The following is a 25114-nucleotide window of genomic DNA, read 5'->3' on the forward strand; positions in this document are numbered from 1 at the left end:
CATATATTTCACAGTGCATATATTGCACTGTGAAGTATGTGTGAAAACATACGCTGCACTGTGAAGTATCAGCAGTATAAATCAGCTTCACTATCACAGGCTTGAGGAGATAAAGAGTTTACATGCTTTTTTGGGGAAGCTTTTCTATTGGTCAGCCCACATTTATGGGGAAAGGGAGGGCATCCATGCTGAGTTTTGGTTTGCTATTCAGTTATGATATTTTACAAATTTAAAGGCCCTGCCTGAGGGATGAAACTCAGGAATGAACACCTATTGTGTTCATTGTGTATTCAGTAGCAGAATGCTTGCAGCCTCCTGTAGGTGGGATACAGTAGTAACAAACAGTAAAGAAACAAATGTATTCTCATAATCATAGAATCTATATTTAAGACAATATCCACTCCTATAGAAGTACTCTTTCTTGAAAATGTGATAAGGTAGCCTAGTACTGCTAAACAGGTATTTTCCCATTAGAAATTCGAGAAACTTTTCAGCATTTCATCGCAGGTTTCTTAGGTGGGGAAAATAGAAGTGAGAAATAATGGTTTTATTGGGAATTAAGGAGGTGGCTGCCGAGGATCCAAAGCAGGAAGACAAGTGGAGTTAAAAAAGACTGTGATTAACTTCTTGACAGATGTAAATAATTTACAGTGTTGTAGAATCACAGATGTTTACCCCTAGTGCACGTAATGGTATTTTTAACTAGGTGTACCAGTGTTCTCTGGGTTTAAATGTGGTGCCACAGCTGTCAGCTGCCTTAAGAAAATGGTCCCAGAAGATTTTTCCAGTGTTTTCTGTTGGCGATACAGAAATGGGCAGAATTATCTTTGCTGTTCTTCTACTCATCCATCAAGTTCCATCATGACAGCCACTAAGGAGAAGATAACACAATACTGTTCTTTCTCTGACAGATGAATTGTTTAGTACACTTCAGCCAGCATACTTGAAGTTTTAAGACTTCTGGAGGGACTCTTCATCCTAACTGTTGTTTAAATGACTATAAAAGCATTCCTGTTTCACATCAAACAGTACTGTGGTTTTGTTCAGCCTAATATAAGTATGGATTGTTTAACCTCTTGTCCTTCCCAAAAAGGAAGGTGAACCTCAGAGGAAGCCTTGTCGCTTAAATTGATTCACAGACCGTGATCAATCTGTTTACCTTATTAATCAGTTTAAAGTGTTTGAACCTCTCATGGACAGTGAAATAAACCCATGTATATGTTCTCAGAGCTTTATTTAAACCTCCTAAAAGCATCATAAATAATCTTAATTTGTAAGGTGGTTTTGTAAGCAGCAGTTATTACAAAATCGCCATTAGTGAATCGCTTGCTGTAACAGCTAAGATGGGGGGTGTGCCTTATAGCACACACAGAGTATTTCATAACTCCCCCCTGACTGTGCATTTTGCTCAGCTTCTGAGAAATGGACCTTTCCTGTGGCTTTGAAGTACTTCAGCTGCTTTGTGAAACTTCATAGTTTGGTGATTCTTTGGTATCTGTGTGGATCTCCTCCTGCTTGATTTTTAGCTCACTGCTAAAACTCCTCTTGTATCAAATTTTTGAGCCTGTATCTAATTTTTGTCCTGTGCAGTGAGAAGCTAAACAACTACTCCATTTTTTTTGGGATTATGACTGGACAGGTTTTATTTAACTTTGTAGTTTTGGACATTCTTTCTTGAATGTTGGCTCCTGCCTTGTGCCCAGGCTGTGCCAAACAGTCTGTCGATTCTTTCTCCAGGGGCCATGCAGAGGATGAATATTAGGTAACCATGGAAGTAGGTCTTTCTATAGCTTGGATATATGCAAAGCAAGGTCACTGTAGTTCTTCCATAGATATTATATATGTGCTTTGCATTTGCCTGGCAGTTGTCAGTTGACTGAAGTCTGGCAGAGATGCCCGAGTTGAATCATTGTGCTATGACGTCTCAGAGCATTAGTTTATATGCATGAAAATAAAGATCTGCACTGCTTTGAGCACAATAATCTGTGGGACTGGTGACAACAACAAAACTGGATTGAGTGGGGAGGGGCTGTTTATCTGGATGCTGACAATGGTGATGTTTGTTTTCTGAGATGAAGAGCTCATGCAGCATGTTTGCATCATTTACATGCCATGGTGTAATGATTCATGTCAGTGAGAGGCAAGTGCCGATTTATCAAACACTTTTCAGGTTTTGATGGCTGTCCTGTGTGATTGAAAGTCGTGCCTGCTTGTTACATTTTTATTGTGCTTACTGAGCTGAAGAGTGTCAGCAATAATGTTTGATTTTAAGTTGAAGTGTAATAGAGGATAAGCAGCAAAAACCTGATAGGCTCAAGATTAGAGGTTTTGTTCAATTTTGTCTGAATGACAGTGCTTTGGATGCAGCTTAGTCACAACTGCCTAAAGTAATAAATCTCACAATTTGCTGTAGCAGTAGGTGATGATGGTAAACTTCTCTATCATCATGAATTGTATTTTAAAGGACCTTTTAAGTGATCTACTTCATGCACTCCCTGCTCTTTCCATTTGCTTCTCCTTTCCACCCTACCGATTTCTAAAAGGCACATGTATGGGTGAAAGAGCAATTCATCTTTTAATATGGTCTGTGCAAGGGCAGAACTGCCATCTTGTATTCTGGGCTGTATCCATTACACAGACTCTTGGATTCCAAAGGAGCACATTGAACTCTGTGTTTCTTTGGCATGTCACAATTAACACTCTTGCAGGGCTTTTTTTATTTGTCAAGTCTCAACAATACTTCTTCTCTCAGTGTCTTTAAGAAAAATGATGGTCCCTGTCTGTCAGGACCTGTGCAGGCAAGGCACTGTGGAGCATAGCTCTTCTTAAGGGATTTAGTAGGCTTTTTAAGGTGGAATTGCTTTGACTTGTTGCTCTGTATGCACTGTTAAGACTCAAAAAACCTCTTTGCTGCTGCCTCACACATCAGCTGATGGGACCTACCGGAAAATGTAAGCCCTAATCCCCACTTAAAAAGGGTCTTGTACATTGCTAAAACCTAGAGCTTTAAAAGGTTAAAGTGATTGGACTTGGGATTCTGATTTTAAGATGGTGTTAGGTCAAGATCTAGTATCTCTGTCTCTTTCAGTGCAACAAGTGTATGCTTTGTTAGAACTGCAAGCTTTGGATCTTTCTGTAGAGAAGCTTTACTTTCTTATGGGACTGTGGAAAGTGCTAGTATGGTGTTAACAGAGAGAACTGCCAAGTAGGGAAGCTAAAGTAAAACCTTAGTGACAGGCCAGCACAGCGAGGTTGTATTAAGCCATTCAGCCTTGCATTGTGCTTTGTCACCTGGAAAGGGTGCTGTGTTTATAGGGCAAAGCAGTGAAAAAAGATAAATTTAAGACACAGTTGGTATGTGTTCTGAGCTTGCCTGGATTTTGGAGTAGGTCCTGTTTTCTTCAGCATGGAAGAGTACCTCTGCCAAATGTATGGGGTAGTCATTCAGGCTGCTAAGTCTTCAAAAAGCTTAGGCTACTGATGTTGTGACTGTGGCTTCAGAAACAGAACTGAACAGGAGCCATCATTTACATGTTTATGTGCATCTGAACCTGTGACACAACAAATATTGGCTGTGGTGGGAGATCAGTTAGTTTCCAAAGCTAAACGACTTCAGGCACGAGACTCCCACTGAAAATCACAGGATTTTCATAGCTGAATCTGTAATTCACCATCACCATCTGGCTGGAAGATTTGAAAACCTGAATTCAGCATCCAGCAGAAGTGGAAGTTTATAAAATCTTACATTGCTGTTCCTGTTGTACCTTTCAGAGCAGTGCTATTTTTTGTTTGTTTATCCATTGTAAGCAAACAGGATGTCTCCAGAACTGTTTGATGCATTTCAATGGGGGTTCCACGTTGCTATCTGAATGCAGCAGAGAAGTAAACAGCCAAAAAATGAATCGTTTTGCCAAATGAATTCTCTCCTTTTACACAGAGAGTATGTGGGAACAAACAATGATTGCAACATGTGCAAGTCAGTACAGAGAGACAGCTGTTCTGCCTCAACTCTTCTGTTGTGCTAAGTTTGTGGAGGTGTTGCAGTGAGTAGGAACAGTGGCTTCTTCTTCAGAAGGACAACATAGAATCATAGAATCATAGAATGAGCTGGTTTGAAAAAGACCTTCAAGACCATCAAGTCCAACAATTACCCCAGTGCTGCCAAGTCCACCACTAACCCATGTCACTAAGGGCCTCATGTACATGGTTTGTGAGCTCTTCCAGGGACTGTGACTCCACCACTGCCCTGGGCAGCCTGTTCCAATGCCTGAGCACCCTCTCAGTAAATAAATGTGTCCTAATGTCCAATCTAAACCTCCCCTGGCACGACTTGAAGCTGTTACCTCTTGTCCTATCACTGGCTAATTGGGAGAAGAGACTGACCCCTGTTTCATCTTCCTTTTAGGTAGAGAGCAGTAAGGTGTCCCCCCTTGAGCATTCTCTTATCCATCAACGTTGCTCTCATTTGGAGAATGAAAAAGGAACACTGGCATTATCAGATTGATATTATCATTTTTCTGTAAAGAGCTCAACATCTTAAATGCAGATTTGGCTTCTGTTTTACAATTATCCTCAGAAATTCCTGTGCTTTCTCATGCTATTTGCTGATGTTTGGTTGTTTAAGTGCATGAACATAAAGGAGCTCATACTTGACAGCCTCTGCTCACAGTGCAGTTTTTGCAAGACTGTCTCCATTTCCTGTGTGTGCTGTGTCAGGCTGCCTGGCAAAAGTGGAGAGAAAAATACTGCTGCAGGTGTGACAAGAACATCTCTGTCCAAACAGAAATGGGTCTCTCTGTGACTTGGAATATGCTTGTGACATACCTGGCAGGCTAATGAGCATTCAGGGTGGAGATGATTTCGTATTCTGTCCTATTTCCAAAGTAAATCTGTGTCTAAGGCAAAGTAAGCAAGCTGCTGAAATATTCCCTCAATGTCACAGTTGGTAGACTCCTGACTCAGGAAGGGGATGTGGGCTGCAGGGGTATTTTTAATGAAGTGCCTTTTATTGCTTCCAGTCTCTGAAGAATGCTTTTTAAGCAGTCAGATTGAAGTGACAAGAAAGCCAGGATCAGAAGTGAATTTGATATGAATTGCAGTGAAACATGGCAGCCTAGAGTCATGTGGCTGAGGTGCTCTGTCATCTGCAGCAGAGAGAAAAACTTTATTGGGAAGAAGCCCAGACCCAGTTTCCCCATCTGATAGAATTGTAATGAATAATTCAGTATCGCAGATGCAGCATATCTGAGTCACGGAGGTTTGAGGGACAGAAGAGCACTCCTAGGCTGGGCTTTGCATCCTGGAAAAGGTAGAAGTGTCAGCCCGGAGCTCCCTAAAACCTAATCTGTCAGCACAGCACTTTGTGTGTTTGATCTTTGGGTTACAGTCCGTGTCAGCTTGTTTATTAGGGGTATGAAAATGTCTGGTTTCAGTGTAGAAATTGATATGTAATTGTCTTTAAGCTCTGAAATATTGCAATCAAATATCTAATAACACCAATAATTAGAATTTAAATATCTAGTCTATATAGTTTTTCCCCCCTGCGTTTTCTGGTCATTAACCCAATTTATGCATTTCCGCATTCAAAAGAGATGGTTTGAAATACAATGATTTATTAACATTTTGTAATCTTATTTCTCCTATGTCCTTGTCTGCTGCCCTTGTCTGCTGCTATTACTGATGTAGCATGCCTTTCCTTGTTTTGCTGACTGTATTCTGCAGGAGGCACACTACGTGTTGCTTCAGGCACTTGTGTATTTCTAAGGAGGACTTCAGAAAGGTTGGGAAATAATATTACAGGAATAAGGTAACAGTGAGCAACCTGTAACACCTGAAAATACTGGCTGCTCTGTGGTCTGGTGCCATGTTTGGCAATGCTTAAGTGTTCAGATATGTGTCTGCATTTTCAGTTTTTGAAAGCTGATTTAGAATCACAGGGCTTGAAGGGACATTAAAGCTGATCCAATTCCAACCCCTTGCCATGGGCAGGGACACCTTCCCCTAAACTGTGTTGCCCAAGGCTCTGTCCAACCTGGCCTTGAACACTGCCAGGGATGGAGCGTTCACATCTTCCTTGGGCAGCCCATTCCAGTGCCTCAGCACCCTTACAATAAAGACTTTTTTCCTAATATCTAATCTAAATCTCCCTGCTGGCATCTTAAAGTTATTCCCCTTTGTCCTGTCACTACATGCTATTGTAAAAAGTCCCTCTCCAGCTTTCCTGTTGTAGCCCTTTTAGGTACTGGAAGACCTGGATATAAGGTCTCCCTTGAGCCTTCTCCGGTTTAGCAGATTTGTGGAGTATTTGAACTGGGGAATCAAAGCTGATGCAATTCATGGACTACGAAGTGTCAGGTGGCAGCTAGGATTACATTGTCAATAACTCAAATACAGTGATTTCTTGCTTTGCTAATACTGATCATCATGTTTATCTCTCATCCTTGTCTTTCTTAGCCACAGTTAAAATGGCTTTCTTGGTGCCAGAGCTGTGTTGAGGGAAATCTGTTTCCACACCCTGTGTATCTTATGGTTTGCATGTTACTGCTTCCCCCTAGTTTGTCTGATGAGCATCATCAAGCATTCAGACTGTTCCTGTAATTTGAACAGCTTTCACTTTTCTTATTTTAAATTGTTTACACTTCTTCTGCAATTGCTAGAGTTGCAGAGATGGAACTAGGCTTTTTGGGTTCTTTTCACCTTATTAATTTCAATTATGGCTGGTTGAAGTTAGCCTGTAATTCTGTAGGTCCCATTAGCTTTTCTCAGTCTTAAATTTACTTCACATTGCTTCTTCATGTACAGTATGCAGATACTGGAAACAGATGTGTAAGCTTGTTAAATCCTTATTTTCAAAGATTGTGTTACTTTCTGATCCAGAAGGAATGAATTATGCTCATTGAAAAGAAGAAAACAGAACATGTTTGGTAGGAATTCCTGTTGATTACTTTTGTAAAAGCTGTGATTGATTTTAATGTGATTAATATTGAGATATAAACTTATAATAATGAAGAAAGGGAGAATTCAGTGAAAAAAATTACTGAAGGCAGTGCAGGATCTAAGTAGTTTGGTGTGTGCCCTCAAATGAGTGGGGCTACAGAATGCAGAGGTTATAAGGAGGGTGTTTTCTGTCTTTGAAGAAGGAGAAAGCTGCTGTTTCTAGCTGCTAACTAATGCTATAGGTTGCCCTGCTTGCCTTTTACTCCTATCTCATTAGAGGTAAATGGGGTTTGACTTTTTAAAGGTTGCTGTTTAGTTCAGACTTAGTCATAAACCAGAGTCTGTTCTTCCTCCAGAATTGCGTTTGGGTGGAAGGAGAGTCTGCCAATGGATTGAAACTGGGGGCTGTTTGCAGGGTTACCTCATCTTTTCTGAAAGGTGTTGGGATGATGAGCAGCATAATTAACCTTGAATTTCAGTGGCTGGACATCACAAATGAGAGCACTTTTTGCCCTGAGGTGAACTGAAATACTGACATTAGGTTGGTCTTTTGTCATTAAGCTGTCATCTGCAACCAGCTCAATAAATGACAGGAGAAACGTTAGGTTGTAGGGAATTACAGCAGCACTGAAACCTGTGTGAGCAGAGGGAATACTTTTGTAGAACTGAATATCAAAAGGAAAAGAAATGGGTGGGAATAAAGGGTATGTGTGAATCAACTTCGTGGTTTTCAAGCTCAGACTGCAACTGTGCTTGTTCAGTGAACAGGCTGTGAGTCAACTGGTCTGTGGGTACAGTTGCCGGTTTCCCCAGCCTGAGCCTTTCAGTGCTACTGTGCATTGGTGGAAGGTAGAAGAGGTTTGTATAGTGAAGTGGTATAAGACTGGAATTTTAGTGCTCGGAGCTTTGTTCAAAGAACAAAGCTCTGCTTTGCTCTCCTTCACAGGTGTACGAGACTTGTTCCCTAAAAGCTCTTGGTTAGCATAGGGAAAAGTTTCCAAGCCATCTAGTTCGTGATCATCTTATTCCCTTAAGGATTTAGTTCTGTTTGATTCATAGAAGCCTAGCCAGCTTATTCTTTAAAATGACAAGTTTACTATGAAAAGAAAGCATAGTTCTAGCTCTTTGCCTAATAAAGCCTAAACTTAAGTGATTTGGAACCATGCTAAAATTTACATATGGTGAAATCACTGCCTGTTTTAATCTCCTCAATTAATATCAATCCTCAGGAATAAAAAAGTAGTGCAAATCATGCTAGTGATCCTCCTTGTAGTGGCTCTTTTCCAGATGTGTATGTCCAATTTCATAGTTGCAAGTGGAGTCTTTTAGTGACAACAGAATACAAATTAAATTCTTATAATGCAGTATTTTACTGCCCTTTGTATTTTTGTACCAAATAGAAATGGTTTATTCAATCTCATGTTTTATATTTAGCATCCTCAGCACTCATTACCTGATTTATAATCATTACTGTTGCTTTATATATTTATTGCATAAAGACTAACAAACCTTACAAGGTCTGTGGCTTTCAGTGACAGGACTGCAAATAGATCTATAAATCCAGAAAATTACTTTGGTGCCAAAGAAAAGGTCCTGTGTGGTGAATATTTATATTAATGAATATGTAATTATTCCCCTTTGGAATTTGATCATAGTTACAGTGGTTTGCCTGGTTTTTAAACATTTCAATCTAGACTATTGTAGATACACCAATATTGAATTTACCTTGAGGTATGTTTGCGTAAGCTGCAAATACATTGCAAATCTTGAGGTGACATCCTAGCTCTTCTGAAGTTGCTGAGAATTTTGCCATTTACTTCTGAGGTCAAGAATGTCTTTCCCATTAAATATATGGGTAAAATAAATTGCAGAATAATATAGTGAGGCATATGCGTATGTCTGATCTCTTGTAAAAAATCCTTTTGACTAATCTTGCTTCTCTTCTTGTCTGTTATGACTGGGCCATTCCAAAGTGCATCCGTCATTTACATGAAGTTATTGCTGCTGTTGTGGAGTCCTAAATATATACAAGAGATGTGAGAAAGAGGAGAGAGATGGAGAAGACATTTTGCAACAAGTTCAGCTGCTTATTTAAACTGACATGGCTTCTCTAAGATAGGAAATATTGCAGCTATTGCAATCTAGTCTGCATAATTTCAGCTTGAATGGGTTTTGCTCCCTTTTACAGATAAATGTGACAAAACAGGGTGAATAGTTTGCATTTCAATTTAAAAAGTATGTTTGATGGTAGCCACCTGTAAACCTCCTACTCCTGAGTAGTATGGTCTGGAGTAGGAGCAGTGTCTGTTGCAGTAACACCTTTCATGTGTCGTCAGCCATCCTGCAACTTGAGTGATGAAAGAGCATAATCCACTGCCATTCTCCAAGGCTCTTATTCTACCTGCAAACACCCTCCTGTGCCCTTGCTGACAAATACACATAGCATTTGCAGTAAATCTTCTAAGCTGAATGTTGAAGCACAATGTCATCATGGTATTGTCAGAGGTAGATCATGAGTACTCCCTCTGGGCTGCAGAGTTTCTTGCTTGGAAGTCATGAATCAGTAGCAGAAGTTCCAGTAACCCAGCATTTCTCATGCCAACAAATGCAAGAGGGAGTCCAAAGCTATGAATAGACTTTCCTGGGTAACTGCATCCTGAAAAAGATGAGCAACTGCTGTTGGGCACACAGTTTGTCCCATTTGGACCTTTGAAGGAACCTCTGCAAGGCTCTGGAGTCTGACTGAGGTACCTTCTTGCTGATTGGATTTATCCAGAGACACTAGAAATTACAGTCAGCTTTTTGCATCATTTACTATGCTTTTGGTTGGTCAGCTTTTGATTATACAAAGTGGTTGTGGGGAGAGAAATAAAAATAATTGATACTGAAGCAAATTTTTATGAAATGGTTGGTTTTGTCTGCGGCTGACCTTTGCCTTTTGCACAAAGCATTTTACAGTTGCTTTATTGCAGTGGGCTTTGTTTCAGCTTCATAGCTAAGGTGGGTGTGAAGTTGCCATAGCTACTGGGCATTACGTTGCCTTTATGTGGGCTCCAGAGTACGTTCCAGGAGGATCAGGTGCAACTTCTGAATAATTAATAGTGTCCGGGAAAAGGGAATTGGATTTTTGTTTTACAGGGTTTTCTTTTCGTCATTTGCTACAGTTACTGCCAGTGAAAATTACAGTAGCCATAATCCCAGGAAAGTCCCGTATGGCATCTGAAATAATCTGTCATCTTTATTTTAGTATATTCGGGCATTGTTAAATATAGTTGTCTCCTTTTAAATATTCTCTCAGATATAAACATTCTAGGGAAGGCTTATAATGTAATCTGTTGTCAATGCCATTGTCCCTTCTGCAGCTTGTCTGTGTTGGCAGAGCTGTGGATGCACCCTTCCCATAGGGCTTCTCTGCACGCTCCAGAAAATACCAGGCGACTTTGATTTTCTCCCATTTAATAGAGACAGGTCTGTCGATGCCGAGCGGATGAGTGAGCAGATGGATTTTCATGGGTGACTTGGTCGAATGCGTTCATGTTGTCTTATCAGGTGTACATTGATGTTCAGCAGGCTGTTACAGAACACAAAAACACTGCTTTATATACAAGTCTGTGTTGCTGCAGCTTCTCACAGCCTGTTAAATACACGTGAGGCACAACTCTTTGGAGATAAGTGACTGTGGTGATTTCTTGTCCTGAGAAAATGCCCTGTCTCTGTGCCAAGGAGTCCTGGCAGCTCCTGGGATACCTCCTTCTGAATTCAGGCTGCAGAAATTATAGAATTGTTTAGGTTGGAAAAGACCATTAAGATCATAAATCTGACCATTAACCCAGCACTGCCGAGTACACCACTAAACCATGTCCCTGAGCACCACATCTATACGTCTTCTAATTAGCTCCATGGATGGGGACCCCACCACTTTGCTGGGCAGCCTGTTCTAATGCTTAACAACCTATGTGGTAAAGAAATTTTTCCTAACATCTAGTCTAAACCTTCCCTGGCACAGCTTGAGGCCATTTTCTCCTATCATATAATTTGTTACTGGGAGAAGTGACCGATACCCAGCTCACTACAACCTCCTTGCATCCTGTTGTTCATACATTTTAAGTATGTAGGCAAAGAAGCAATGAGTGACTCATGCCTCAGTGGCTAGGGGTGGAAAGAAGTAAATGGTGCTCTAATGGCAGCTCCACACTGTAGGGAAAGTTTGGGTGTGTTTTGGCAGATTTTTGGAGATCAGTCTCTGTGCTTGCACCAGTGAGCTAGAGGAGGTGCTAAAGCTGGAGACAGGACAAAGATTTTGGCATTTGTCACACAGTATTGCCACTGGGTTTCAGGCAGCAGTCTTATTTTCCAAGTTTCCTTTTCTTTTAAATGAGTTACCCTCAAGAGTAAAATGAACAGGAATCATTGTGCACAAACCCTCTTCTGGTACTGGGTAGCTTGGCTCAGACTGAATTTACCTTCTAATATCTGCTGATCTCAGATCTGACGCATGCTGGTAAAGAAACCATAAATGTTCAGACAGGGGTTGAATGCTCTGCATTAAATTAGGGTCATAAGGTTTAATTGATTTATTTATGGATTTTAGATGCAGAAATCAATATAACTCTTCCTTTCCCAGCACCAGTGTATTAAATTAGCTTGAACTATTTGTGAGACTGATTCAAAACTCAGGTTTTCTATACCTTTAAATAATACTCTGACAGTTCTAAGGGGCCATGCATGTATTTTTTTCATTCAGTTGACATGGTTAGGGACAAGCCTGCTGGGATTTGAAGTGTTTCAGAGCTACACTGAAAGTAAAGCATAGAAACTAAATGCTCTTTATCATTGACATTCTAATAGAGGTCCGCTTCTATCAGAAGACCTGGATTTTTCTCTTAATGTGTTTCTTAGAAGCTCTTCTAAGCATTCCAGTAGCTTAATGTTACTTGATTGCTGCCTCCAAAGTGCATTTGTGTCAATGACAGCCTTGGTGACATTAGTTATGGAGATGATGCAGAAGTCCACAAATATATTGGCTTTTGAGAATCCATTGAAGGTACTGTATTGTCAAATTATTGGACATCTGAGTTTCAGGAGTGAGAATCTATGCCTTTGGTTGGGGAAAAACAGGTTCGTTTCTGTGGTGGAAGGAGCCAAAGATGACTGCTTATGCTCCAAGATTTGTTCTAGCTGTCTAAACATTGTGTTCTAATAGAAATCTGCTGTGGTCACAAGTTCTCTCCCCTCACATCCATAAGCTGTCTTTCTATACTAGCATTACTTGTAATCTGTGTTCAAAGGATCCATATAGAAAAGAGGTTTCAATATTCTGCCCATCTTGGGAATATAAGTAGAATTTATATTACCATGTCAGGACAAAAAATAATGAACTGCAATTGCTCAATGGCCAGTGTCTAGCACTCAGCACCACTTCAGTGTTGTACTTTAAATGTTTTTTGTGATTTTTCTTTTAAGATATCTTTCATTCTCCTAGGAGAAAAAAAGTTATCATGATTGTTTATGCTGGTAAAAACACAATCTTTTACAGTCTGAATGTGTGACTAAATGCCTTGTGCTCTGTGAAGCATGGTACGTTATCAGTTATATATCAATCTGATATGAAAACAGCTGAGTATCACACCTGCAATGGGACAGCTCTTCTGATGTCCTGAATCACCAACACTCCTGCTTGGAGAGGGTCTGGATGGGGTATGTGTGTGTCTATGACTGCCTGCAGACTGTGAAACAAATCCTTACTTCCAACTTGATGCTGTGGGAGTGGTGCTGCTCCATATGAAGCTGCTTGAATGGAACAGGAAAGCCTAACGGCTAGAGTTCCTGACTTGTGCCAGGCTTGTGCTGTTGCAGCTACACAGATGCCAGTACCAAACCTGTCTGGTTTCCTATTGCTGTGGGTTTAGTCGCTGGGACGAGGGGACAGGATGCCGCATAGAAATCCCAGCTGTGTGATTAGGTGCTTAAATAAGTGCCTGTGGAGGTACAAAATATCAGGTGTTCAAGACTAAAGTGTCCAGAAAATGGAGACATGATATGCTGCTGTTAATACCAATTTGCTTTGTTAACATCTGTCTGGGTTACACCATTTACTTAAAGGTTCCTCAGTGCTGAAAAGAAATTGTTAAAGTGGGAGGAAGTAAAATGAGTAGCTGGCAGATAATGCACAAGAAAAGAGCAGAACAAGCTAGGAGTGTGTTTGGGAGTGGAGCTGAAGCATGGGAAAGGAGGACATCAGCTCTTTTGGTCAGTGCTTTTGTGGAAGATGGACTAGTTTATGAAAGAAACTTTTTTTCTCTTTATTTTTCCTGATCTTTTGAACCAAACCCATCAGTGTAAAATCGTAAAGATAATAATTCAGACTGTATTGAGCTGGCTCTGGTGACAGTAGGAATATTTCCTCACTGAACTTCTATTGTGGAAAAAGTCAATTTTGTTCACTCTGTCTTCTTCCTCTCCCTTTTCATGTTCAATCTCCTCCCCTGTACTCTTTTTGTTCTTTTTTTTTTAGTGACTATGGTCTAAAAAAACCCTGAAGAGTGATGCTACTGCTAGATCGACCTGTAGTCCCATTACATTTCTATTTAACAGAAAACCAGAATCTGCTTTTTTTGGATGGCTTCTGAATACCAGCAAACTAGTGCCGCTTGCAAGCCCTGTTCCTATTGCCCCGTGTTTTCTGTGCTACCCAGCTGATAGCCTCTATCGATTTTGACTGTAGATTTCCTTTCAGGAGTATTTCAAAGGCTTATGTGCAAAGCAGTGCAAACAAGGGGATTTCCTATTCACATGGTATCATCAAACAGCTCTAATGCCTTGGGAACTATATAGAATTATTGCTGTTCTCAGTGAGAGGTGTTCAGGGTGCAGGGGAGGTGCTAAATATGCCAGTATTCATATTATTAGTATCAATTAAAAAGGACTGATTGTGTTCTGGGAATTTTGGGGAGCAAATAGGTGTGGTGGAAAAAGTATCCAGTTTATCACAAAGGTTTTAATCTAGACTGGAGTATTAGATGGGTTTTTCTGGGTTTTATGATTAGTGTTCCAGCTGTCTGTGTGTAACTTGAGACATGCGTTCCATTGGCTTCCAGTACAAGGTGTTGCATGGCTTGAGTTATTTTGTAAAGATAACCACTGCATAATATATACATCTTCAAAAGGCATATTTCCGTGAATAAAATACATCATTGTTACTAGACACTTTTCTCCTATGCACTTACGACGAGGATTTTTTTGTGCAGGTGGTAGCTCCTGACAACAGTTTTGGTAATAATGTGTGTTACAGGTAGGAGTAGCTGCAACTGGAAGTACCTGTGAGGCTCCCCAGGACCTCTGGTTGTCACTCTGGACAAGCATTGTGGCACAGAAGCCCATGAAGTCTCAGAGGTGGACCATAATAGTACGCAAGAGGTGTGCAAGAAGGTAGCCAGAACATTTGCCAAGCAGGGAAAACGAATGGAGTGAGGAAAGACAGGGTGATGGTGGGGCTCCTGGCTAGCAGGAGTGGTAAAATGGAGTGGGTGAAGGCAGGGACAACCTCAGGTGGAGGTGTTTGTAAGGGGACTCTGCAGTGGTTGGTGACCAGGATTATACAATTGCAGTGGGTTCAAATTTGTGAGTGACACACTGGTGCTGCATGAATGATGAGGGCATGACCATCAGACTGCGCAGCCTGGTCCTTAGGAAATGTGGATCCATTTATTAGTATAGTTCAGTACTTCAGTGTCAGGCGAGCACACAAGCTCTGGACATGACAGGCGAGGCACAGAGTGCAAGTTATTTAGCATGCAATAGTGTTGCTGATTGGAAAAAGTACAGTCCTCAGGGACCGGTAAGAGTGCACACCAGCACTTTGCCCATACCAGAAAACCCCAGTGCTGGTGATAAAAGAGCACAAGTTCTGCAGAGGTGCCCTGCTGAGAGGCATGGAGAACTCCTAAAGAAATTTTGTTTATCTGGCAGATTATAAATGATAAACCCAAAAACCAAAAGAAAAAACCCACCAGATCCCACCTGAGTATTAAAGAGCTTCTTAATACAGTGAAAATAGGCATGATGAGAACCAGAGCCTGCAAAAGGAAAGCAGCTGAATTAAATAAAGTTGCACCCTTTCAGCCAAGAGGATGATTAATCATTGGAATGAGTTCTCAAAGTAAGGTATTTTCCCAGGCACTGTCTAATCAAATGTGATTAACTGGGTTTTGTGAAGAAGTAGCAGGGTAAAAAGCCTGTGGCACGTAGGAGGTCAGCCTAGCTGATGTAATTCCTTTACAGCCTCTGCTCAATAACCCTGTGAAAATGTTATGAAGGTGACATTATGGATTTCAGCTTGCTGAAACTGCAGAAGGGTCATCACCTTCACTTGAATGTGGAAATATCCAGTCTGGCTTTTGGATTTCACTGGGAATAAATAATTAGTATTTACATAGTTACTTTCTATTAATACACTTTCACTCTTACAGGAAGGCACATGTAATCTAAAGCCAGATAAACAAGCATAGAGGCATGGCCAAGTGAATCAGCAGGAGACCTGGAAAAAGACTCAGTGTCTCCTGGATCTCTGGCTGAGACAGGCTTGTTTTCTTGGGAGGACTCAGGTGTCCAAAATCCAGCGTGCTCTCCAGGCCATAATTTCTTAACTCCAGAAGGCCAAACATGACAACATGAATTAGTTCTAGAATATCAAAAAAACTTTTCTGATTAAAAGCATGAGGTATACTAAGAAATTCTTATTTATTTATTGGTTGATATTTTTAACATATTTTTATATACACTTTAAAAAATAGGCCTACATTTACCAATGTGATTTCTATGTAAATATCAGGCAACACTTTTGTAAAGCACGTGTTGCTCTTCATTTAGGAAGTGTTGTGCTTAGCACTGGCAGCACTGACTTAACCTAAACTCACATAATGGTTTCTGTTACTGGGACATCATTGTGATTTTGACAGCACTCCTATTTGCTGATGTCTGAGTACTTAAAGGTCAGAACAGCGAACACTCTGGTCTTCTGTTTCCCATGCTGTCAATCCCAAATGCCTATATTCACTTGAAATTATTCACTTGAATATAAAAGTGAATATAAAAGGCTAGGATTGGGATTTAAATGAAGAAAATCCCTTGATGACAGCTAAGTCAACTTTTTCTACAGTATTTATGTGATCTTACATCTTTTCCACATAATGAACTTGAGTAATGGGACTTTCTGAAGTTTCAGGTTTTGTTTTTTCTGTTCTTGGCATATATGCCATTTGTACGTAGTACCAGGAAGATAAATGTAGTGATACTGAGCAAGCTTCCTTGGGACATAGATGAATTAGGTCATCCTACCAAGAAATTTAGATTGCTGATTTAAACACTGGTGATTAAGGTGTATAGAATGGTGAAAATTTGTGGTTAAAGTTGTTTGCATGACATTTTTTAAAATTTTTATATTTAATGATTGATTTGGATGCCTCCTTTACTGACTAATGCTGCACGGTCTGAATTGAGTCAGCCCCAGTCTTTCCTGTGTCCTTGATCCTGCCTGAGACTCCACCGTGTGCCAGTGACAGCGGGATCATTTGCTAAGGGTTGAAGCAAGCCTATTGATTTATTTCACATTATATTGCATGGCCACCTTCACATGTCCAGCACCATGACAGCAGAGGGTAGCTGAGATTAATTTGTGACCTAGAGCACTTGCATGGGAAGTTGAGGCCCTGGGAAGTGCCAAGATGCTTTATGGATACCTTTTCTATATCTGGAAGAATTGTTTAGAAACGAATGACAGATATTGCAGATAAAGGTGCTAATGAGATAAGGGGTGAAGTTTTTTTCAAAGGTGATTTGTAATTTAGGTGCTTGTGAAGCATAGTCAGATGGGGAGCAGTGATGTTGCTTGTTAGAGCATACTGGTGGGGGCTCATTGTGTTTTATAAATCAGATCCTTTGATAGTGTTGAAAGTAAGGCATTCAAAACTACTGGGTGCTGTAGCAAGCACTGGCTTCTTGGTGTAACTAGTACTGTAATTGTGGGTAAGGCTGGTTCATTCCTCCGATGCCTACCAAGGATGCTTACCTGGGCACAAGCAGGAGCTGCAAAACACATCCAGCAGATGCCAGCGCCATAGCATTTGAAAGTCCGTCTTCTGTCTTTCTGAGGTCTGATGTTGCATCTGGCTGCTTATGGCTTCTTTCTCTCTGGGAAGAGGTCACTCCTGTCGTGCCTGATTTGACCTGTTGAATAGAGATTTATACCTTGTGCTGTTTAATTGACCAGCAAAAAAATTGAATTCCTTAAATTGCCTAAATTGTTTTCCTTTGTAATAGAGTGTGGCTTAAGCATTTGGTTTGGAGAATAGCCATGGTGGTGATTCACAGTCCACCATGCCCTAACTCACAGTTGTATCACCCAGAAATCCTACTGTAAATTAGTGCAGAGGGACAAATTGATTGAAGAAGGGCCCTTTTTTCTGTTGTTACTTGTGATAGGGTTGTAGGGCATTCTGTGGAAGAGTTGTTGTGCAATGGCTTTGTAATTGCTGGGGAGAAGTAGTTCAGTGTGTGAATTAATTTCACCAGCAGAAAAAAATTAGTGTCTGATTCCTGCAAAAATCTTAACTTTATTGTTAAGAAGCAATTAAACTGCCTGCATTAAAATAAAGATTCCGTGGATATGGAGGCAGAAGAGAGAGAAGTGGTGTCTGCTGAGCATTTGGTCTTGCGTACCCTGACCGTAGAGCTGGAGTTGTACCCTGCAATTACTCAAACCTGCCTTTGCCTGGTCCTCCCATTGTATCTTCAGAGACAGGAAAGGCTTTTGTTTCACAGGGTATTTCTGGAATCTTGCAAATGTGATGTTTCTGTGCTTTTAGGCATGGAAGTGCAAATATCACCTTTGTTTATTTGGTGATGAATTTAGATTGGATTCTTCAGCTGGAAAAGATGTTTTAGCTTTTTGTGGTAACTCTCGTTAGTTTGTGCGATTTTTGTTGCCTATAGAAGAATTCATGGTTAGGAGCTTTAAAAATAAATAAAGGGATAATGGTGTCTGAGTCTGTAGGCATTTTATATTTGTGAATTAAAAAATGCATTGTGGAAAACATTGTGTTTGGCTATCATGGTATCTGATGATAGTGTCAGTCTTGAAATACTGTTTAACTGTTCTTCCCTATATTTTGGGGAAATAAATAATAAGTTATGAAATAAGTGCACACTTACTATAGGGCTGAATCTTCCTCTGGTTTCTTTCACGTATTCTGACTTCTGTGACAATCTGTTTTCTAGCAGATGAGCACTACTCTTCATTCTCTGCCCTGGCCAAAGCCAAAAAAAGCTTCATGAATTGCCTGCTTACAGCTTTGTCCACTTGTCACAGTATTCACAAACACAGAGAAAAAATGCTTTTTGAGGTATTGTGTCAAGATAGTGTATAGCTTTGACATCTGTTAAGTGTGCTACCTCACCACGGTCTGCATCATGAGCTGCAGGGGAATTTGTTCTGGTGCCTGGAGCACTTCCTCCTCCTTCTTCACTGGCCTTGGTGTCTGCAGAGTTGTTTCTCTCACATTCTCACCCCTATCTCTGGCTGGAAGTTTTCCCCCTTCTTAAATACATTATCCCAGAGGCGCTACTATCATTGCTGATGGGCTCAGCCTTGGCCAGCAGTGGCTCCATCTTGGAGCCGCTGGCATTGGGTCTATCAGACATAGGGGAAGCTTCTAGCAGCTTCTCACAGAAGCCAGCCCTGGAGCCCCCCTGCTACCAAAACCTTGCCACATAAACCCAATACAGAAGGGTTACGAATATGTCCTCTGCGAGGCATTAATTAGTGGACTTTGTCTTCCCAGAGATGCCCATCCCAATGGGGAACATGCAACAGCTACCTGCTAGATGATGTTGAACATTAGTCTAGTGACATGTTCCTTTCCAAGGGATTGTGGTAAGAAAAATACGTATGTGTGTGTATCCCTGATTTTATTAATTTAATATTTGCTAAAACATACCTGCAATGGAAAATAAATGAAGCTGCTGTGCATAACTGAGATTCCCCTGCACAGACCTGCCTTTCTCACCTGTTCTTCACATCCCCTTCACATCCTCAGCTTTGCTTCCACACAAAGGCTTCCACAAGGGCTGACCTTGCATGGTCAGCAAAATCCAATTCTGACAGAAAAACATAGCTGGAAGCTCCACAACATGCAGATTTCGGTGTCAATTTATGTTTGCATATAGGTATCCTTAAGTAGTACCTTTCAAGGATTTGTGATATTTTCTTAGCAGGTTGAAGTTGAAGTTTACCGAAGAGATTCTAAGAAGCTTCCTGGCCTAGGTGACCCCGACATTGACTGGGAAGAGAGTGTCTACTTGAACCTCATCCTGCAGAAGGTAACAGTGATGCTTATCTAATTTTTATAGGCTACTTATGCTGGAGAGGTTTTGGGGTAAGCTTTGATCAATCCCCTTTTCTCCTTAGCTTGAGGGATTTAAGTACTTCTGGAGCATGTAAAGAAAACATGGCTTTAATTTTGCCTTTCAGAGTCTAAATGAACAGGACCTGAGTTATTTGCTATTTTTCAGTAGAACCTTAATAACTTTCCTCAAAAACCTTTAAATATATTCAGTAAAGTTGGGCTGAATTTTTTGCTCTGTAACAAAGTTTTACAAAATGGAAGGCTTTGTCAAGTTTGATAGCTTTTGAGAGTGAATGAGGCTGTCAGGCAAGCAACATTTCTGTTAGAGTTCACAGTACTGGTGCAGCTGAAGAGAGGGAACTGCTAGGTGGAAGTGCAGTAAAGGTCCTATCCATTACACTGGGATTTTGCTGCTCTTCATTAGAACTTTAATAAAACTTTTGTTGCTGTTGTTGGAAATACAATGCTAGCACAAATTATTTCCTTAATTAACTCATAGGTTGTTTAGTTGTTACATATGTTACATTGGTGCTTAGGGAAGCTGAATGTTCCGACAGTCATTTGAGATCCCTTAAAAGTTGTGTTGATGATCTCAGAAGAGACTACTGGCTCATTGCACATATCCTGGAAAATAAATTGTTTTCATTCTTTCTACTTCCTCCCAAAAGTCTCATTGCAGAACTTCTCTGCACAGGGCAACTTCCACCATTATTTGCTCAATAAAAACAGAATCCGTTTGCTACTGTCAGAATTCAGAGATGCTGCTACAGCTGGACATTGCTGTCCAGAGCTATTGCACTTGCTCCTTACATGTGTTTTCAGGTGGCTTGGTGGGCTACATTAATGGTTTCTGACCTCTCTAATGTGTTAACTTGTGTTCATTAGTGTTTATGGTTTTCCCTTTTTGAAGGGAGGTTATCTTTTCCATTGCTGCTTTAAAATGTGCTTGTGTGTGTGTGTGTGTGATGCTCATTCCTCTAGCTGACCAGTAAGCCAGTGTTAAACAGTATCCACAGAAGTTTCTTTAGCCACAGGTTATGCACTTCAGCAGCATCTGTGCAAAAAATTTCAGTATCACTGAGTTAATAGGCTTGAAAATTGTAGGAGTTTCAGTATAGTGAAGAGAATAAAGAAAATTAAAATATCAAAACATCTTGGTTTTTAGCCAAACAGCTAAAAAAACATGAAGAGGGAATGTCTTCTGCTTCACAAAGATGAATGCTTTGTTTTTCTAACTAAACCTTTATTTCTCTATCTGGTGCTCTGTTGTAGTTGGATTATGTAGTGACATGTGCTGTGTGCACGCGTTCCGATGGAGGAGATATTCATATTCACAAGAAGAAATCTCAGGTGAGATTACTGTATTTTTACCATGGATCAGAGGTTGGCATGCAGTATTACCTAATCCTAAAAATCATATCAAAACCAGAGCTGTGGTTCTTAGGCTGGGATCTGACAGCTGCATTCTTGTGAAGCATCTCAAATCTTTGTTTAGTGATATTACCTGCCAGGCATCTAAATGTCTTCTGTAACCCCTCTCGAAATGTTATAAAGACCTCTGCATGCTTTCAAGATTTATAATCTCTGCCTACAGGATTTTGGGTGGAGGATGGAGAATGTGTGCTGAGGGAGGAGTATGTCCAACTATCAATCAGTCCCAGGGTAAACCTGAAATTTTATGAGACCAGAGTTACGAGAATCCTTCTGGGTGTATCTGTAATACAGGGGTTTTGAATGGTAGACAATTTACTGATTATCAATTTATCTTGTTATTACTTTGAGATTCTTGTTTTGTCTCTAAAACTGCTCATTCCTTACGTTTCCATGCCAAAGGCTTGTATCATTTGCCTCTGTGCAGCATACATTTAATCCAGGGTTTAATATAGTGGAGGAGACTGAATTATAAGCACAGAGGGGATAGGAGCAAGAAATGTTGGACTTCTTCAGTCAGTTTCCAGCAGATCTTGCAATAACTTCTCTTAATTGGCAAAAATCCTTCTTTTGAAGGCTCCCGCTGCCTTTAAAAGGCTGTTCCTCCCAGACATTTCCATCCCTCTAGCTCATTCAGCTGCTTGCATGGCTTTACCTAAAATAAACGAATGCTCTTTAATCCTTTAATTTTGTTTTACCATGTTGAAACAGGCATTGCTTTGCCTACAGACAAAACTAGCAACACTGATTGTTGTATGTGCAATTTGCATTAGTTAGGTGCATAATTCTCCTGGTGCTGTTGAGACACCATGTTACAACACTGATGCAGGCCTTTTATTTCTCATTGCTTTTCCCACTGTTTGCTAGTGGAAATACCCCCAGTTAACTTCTGCAAAATTCTTTTGAGAAGAATCTTCAGTGTCAAGATAGGAAGATGAGGGACCTGTCCTCACTGCCTATGAGCGTTGTGCAGAGTAAGGAGGAGGTTTTCTGTTCCTCATTCCTAGAGGAATGTGGACTGTGGAACTGCTTCTGGATTTTTGTCTTCCCTTTTCTGGGAAAAACTCAGCACACATTGGAACTTACCAATACATGTTAGTAATATTTCAGGATCATGAAGCTGATCTATGGAGAGAGAAAAGGCAATTCTATATACTGTGGAAAGCATGTTTGCAGTAGAGCATCTCATTGTAACGTGCACCATTGAGGCTCAGTTTTAAATGAACAAAACCCAACTCTTTTAGGCCTGTATTACTGCTCTGATAATTCTTACTTTAGAAAGCATTTATTATCCTGTCAGTGTACAGTCAGGTGTTGAACAGGTAGAAGGTATAGGACTTGCTGTGCTACTCCAGACCTACGACAAACGTATTTTGTTCATACCAGTAGAGTACCTAAGGTATGCAACCAGAAACTTGTTACTATCTAATGTTGTTTCTCGTCATGAAACAACCTTTCTTTTTAATAATCTATATTTAAATGTGCATGCAGGCTTCATAAGTACAAATAAGGAAAAGCAATTTTCATGAATTTGTGTGGAGTGGTTTGTAGCAAGAGGATGACAAGCCTGAGAGTCTGGGCACATTCACAGTGTACTGAGATTTGACAGGTTCTTTAATTCTAAATTTTGTTTGCAGACAGAGGTGGAAGCAAAGAAAGCTACCTGGTATGAATTCTTCTTCCTCTTTACCTGCTTGTTAACCTTGTTGGAATGATAAAATCAAAAGCCTTTAGCTCTTTGAACACAGGTTGTTTTGAGAAGTGGAGTGACCAGAGGAGTTCAGAAACTGCTTCCAAGGGAGGAAGGTGCAAGAGGAAGCACAGTGGATAGAGAAAGAAACAGAATCATAGAATAGTTAGGGTTGGAAAGGACCTTAAGATCATCTAGTTCCAACCCCCCTGCCATGGGCAGGGACACCTCACAGTAAACCATATCACCCAAGGCTTCATCCAACCTGTCCTTGAACATTGCCAGGGACGGAGCATTCACAACCTCCCTGGGCAACCCATTCAAGTGCCTCATCACCCTAACAGTAAAGAATTTCTTCCTTATATCCAATCTAAACTTCTGCTGTTTAAGCTTCAACCTGTTACCCCTTGTCCTATCACTGCAGTCCCTAATGAATAGTCTCTCACCAGCATCCCTGTAGGCTCCCTTCAGATACTGGAAGGCTGCTATGAGATCTCCACGCAGCCTTCTCTTCTCCAGGCTGAACAGCCCCAACTTTCTCATCCTGTCTTCATATGGGAGGTGCTCCAAACAGAAGCAGAAGATGAGGCTGAGAAATAAGATGCTTGTCTTGCTGAGGGCTATGCTTCTCATTACTGAGTGATGCTGATCTCATTGTGGTACTAAGCAAACAGTAACAATGAAATTAACTGTATAAGCAAGTAGTGCTAGGTCAGCTACTCCACAGTAACTTTCTTGCCGTGTGTGCTTTTATTTTGCAGCACATTGCAGTAACTTAAAGACAGCTCAAGGTGGTTTTCTCTGTTAATGAAAAGGCAGATACTTCAGCTGTTTCATGGGATGGTGAGAGGTCAGGTACCCACAGGGACATTTACTGTGGAGCAACTGGTATTTGATAACTTGCATGTGAAAATCCAAGGATTTCACAAGTTTTGTCACTATTGCAAAACAGGCTGTAGTCAGAAACCAGCTTAGTTTTGCCTGCAGGATGTCCAGCATCTCTAAGTATAAGTGAAAACATTGGCTGACTGAGCAGTGTGGGACTGTGGTGTTTTGGTATTACTTGCCTTCTGTCCAGTGCATTCATTTCCTGAGTACATTTAATTGAGATGTATTTCTTTTCCCCCATATCTTTCTCAGCAAGTGTTTGCATCTCCTAGCAAACACCCAATGGACAGTAAAGGAGAGGAGTCAAAAATCAGCTACCCCAACATATTCTTCATGATTGACAGCTTTGAAGAGGTGAGTTCCTCATTGCAGCAGCAGAGTTTTATCCTATCCAGTCTTCTGCCACAATCAGCTGTTTTCTTGTACCTTTTGAACAAATGCTTTTGGCTAATTGAGCTTATCTTCTAGTAGTTTTTATTTTATTTGACCTTCGTGTTTCCTTAATGTTTCACATCTGAGCTTAAAGCTGGATTTTGGTGTCTGTCTTTATGATGAACTGAAGCAAGACAGGCTAATTTGAAAGCTGCTTATCTCAACACATGATTTTCAGTGTGCACTGCCTGAAGTCTTTTTTTTGTAAGGCTGGGGTGGAGCATACAGCTCCCTTGCTTTCTGCCATTTATGTTGAAACTGCTTTGGCCTAAGGGGAATCCTGGGAATCTGAATATATTTGAACTTTAACAGCTGCAGTTTGCCTTAAAGTGTTTCATCTTGCATCTTTGGCAGGTTTTCAGTGACATGACTGTGGGAGAAGGAGAAATGGTCTGTGTGGAGCTGGTGGCCAGTGACAAAAGCAACACCTTCCAAGGGGTGATTTTTCAGGGGTCAATCCGCTATGAAGCACTCAAGAAGGTCTATGACAACAGGGTAAGATGCTTCTGAAAGACAGTGTCCTTGGCAACAATGATACTGTGACCAGTTTTTCTTTGCTGCTGAGTATGTTGGCTTTTTGTCCTGTTTATCATCTGCATTGTAGTCTGTCTTTCTTGGCTTTGAAAGTTAACTGAAAAGTAAGGCATTTGGCTCAGACAGCTAAGAGTATTCAGATCAGGATATGTTACTCTGGCATTTGCCAAAAGGAATGAAGTAGTGGAGTTAATAAGCAGTCAAGAATGTGACACAGGAATGGGTCTGAATAACGTTGTTCTGGGTGCCCCTTCATTATTGTGAAAGGTCACAGATATTTCTAGTTACTTCAGAGGTGTGTTTTGCATGGAGAACTTACAGCAAGGTAGTTATCAGAGTTTGTGTAAAATGTGTTTTCTTTAGTGTGTTTTGTACTTAACAGCTATTTTCAGAAGACCACTGTAGTTTCACTACCACATAAAGAAGCTTTCTTTGCTTTCCTACAGAAACATGAAATGTTTCTTTTCCTACAGAAACACTTCTAGCTCCAAATTCAGTACTTATGGCTGAGGTCAAGAGAGTGCAAAAGCCAATAAACTTCACTGTTCTGAGGACAGCCCTGAGAGGTTTAAAACAGACAAACAAAAAAAATCCCCACAATATCTATTGTGATTGTAAACTTCGTTTCCCTTTGTTCCTGCCCTTGTCAGGACAATTCCTGAATAATTTCCTTTATCTTTAAATGTGAGTAATCACTCTCTTCTAGACATTTTTTGAGGGAACATGAAACTGGAATTGTTTCTCTGTCCCATCATTGTCTTATGGCCTCACAAAATCTGTAGGTGGGTTATGAAAATACATG

General features: G+C 40.6%; 1 protein-coding gene across 2 annotated transcripts in view; it reads left to right on the forward strand.

The window, feature by feature from the left end:
* KIAA0930 (KIAA0930 ortholog) overlaps positions 1-25114 on the forward strand; it is a 72149-nt gene that overhangs the window by 34066 nt on the left and 12969 nt on the right. Inside the window, exons 3-6 of one of the 2 annotated variants that reach the window (XM_034062970.1) lie at positions 19207-19311; positions 20610-20687; positions 23599-23700; positions 24133-24273. In XM_034062970.1, the coding sequence (XP_033918861.1) occupies positions 19207-19311; positions 20610-20687; positions 23599-23700; positions 24133-24273 (426 nt within the window). Of the gene's footprint in view, positions 1-19203; positions 19312-20609; positions 20688-23598; positions 23701-24132; positions 24274-25114 lie in introns of both variants that reach the window. The other variant, XM_005147991.4, reaches the window with a different exon arrangement.

Source organism: Melopsittacus undulatus, chromosome 5 (assembly GCF_012275295.1).
Source record: "Melopsittacus undulatus isolate bMelUnd1 chromosome 5, bMelUnd1.mat.Z, whole genome shotgun sequence".
Classification (NCBI taxonomy): domain Eukaryota; kingdom Metazoa; phylum Chordata; class Aves; order Psittaciformes; family Psittaculidae; genus Melopsittacus; species Melopsittacus undulatus.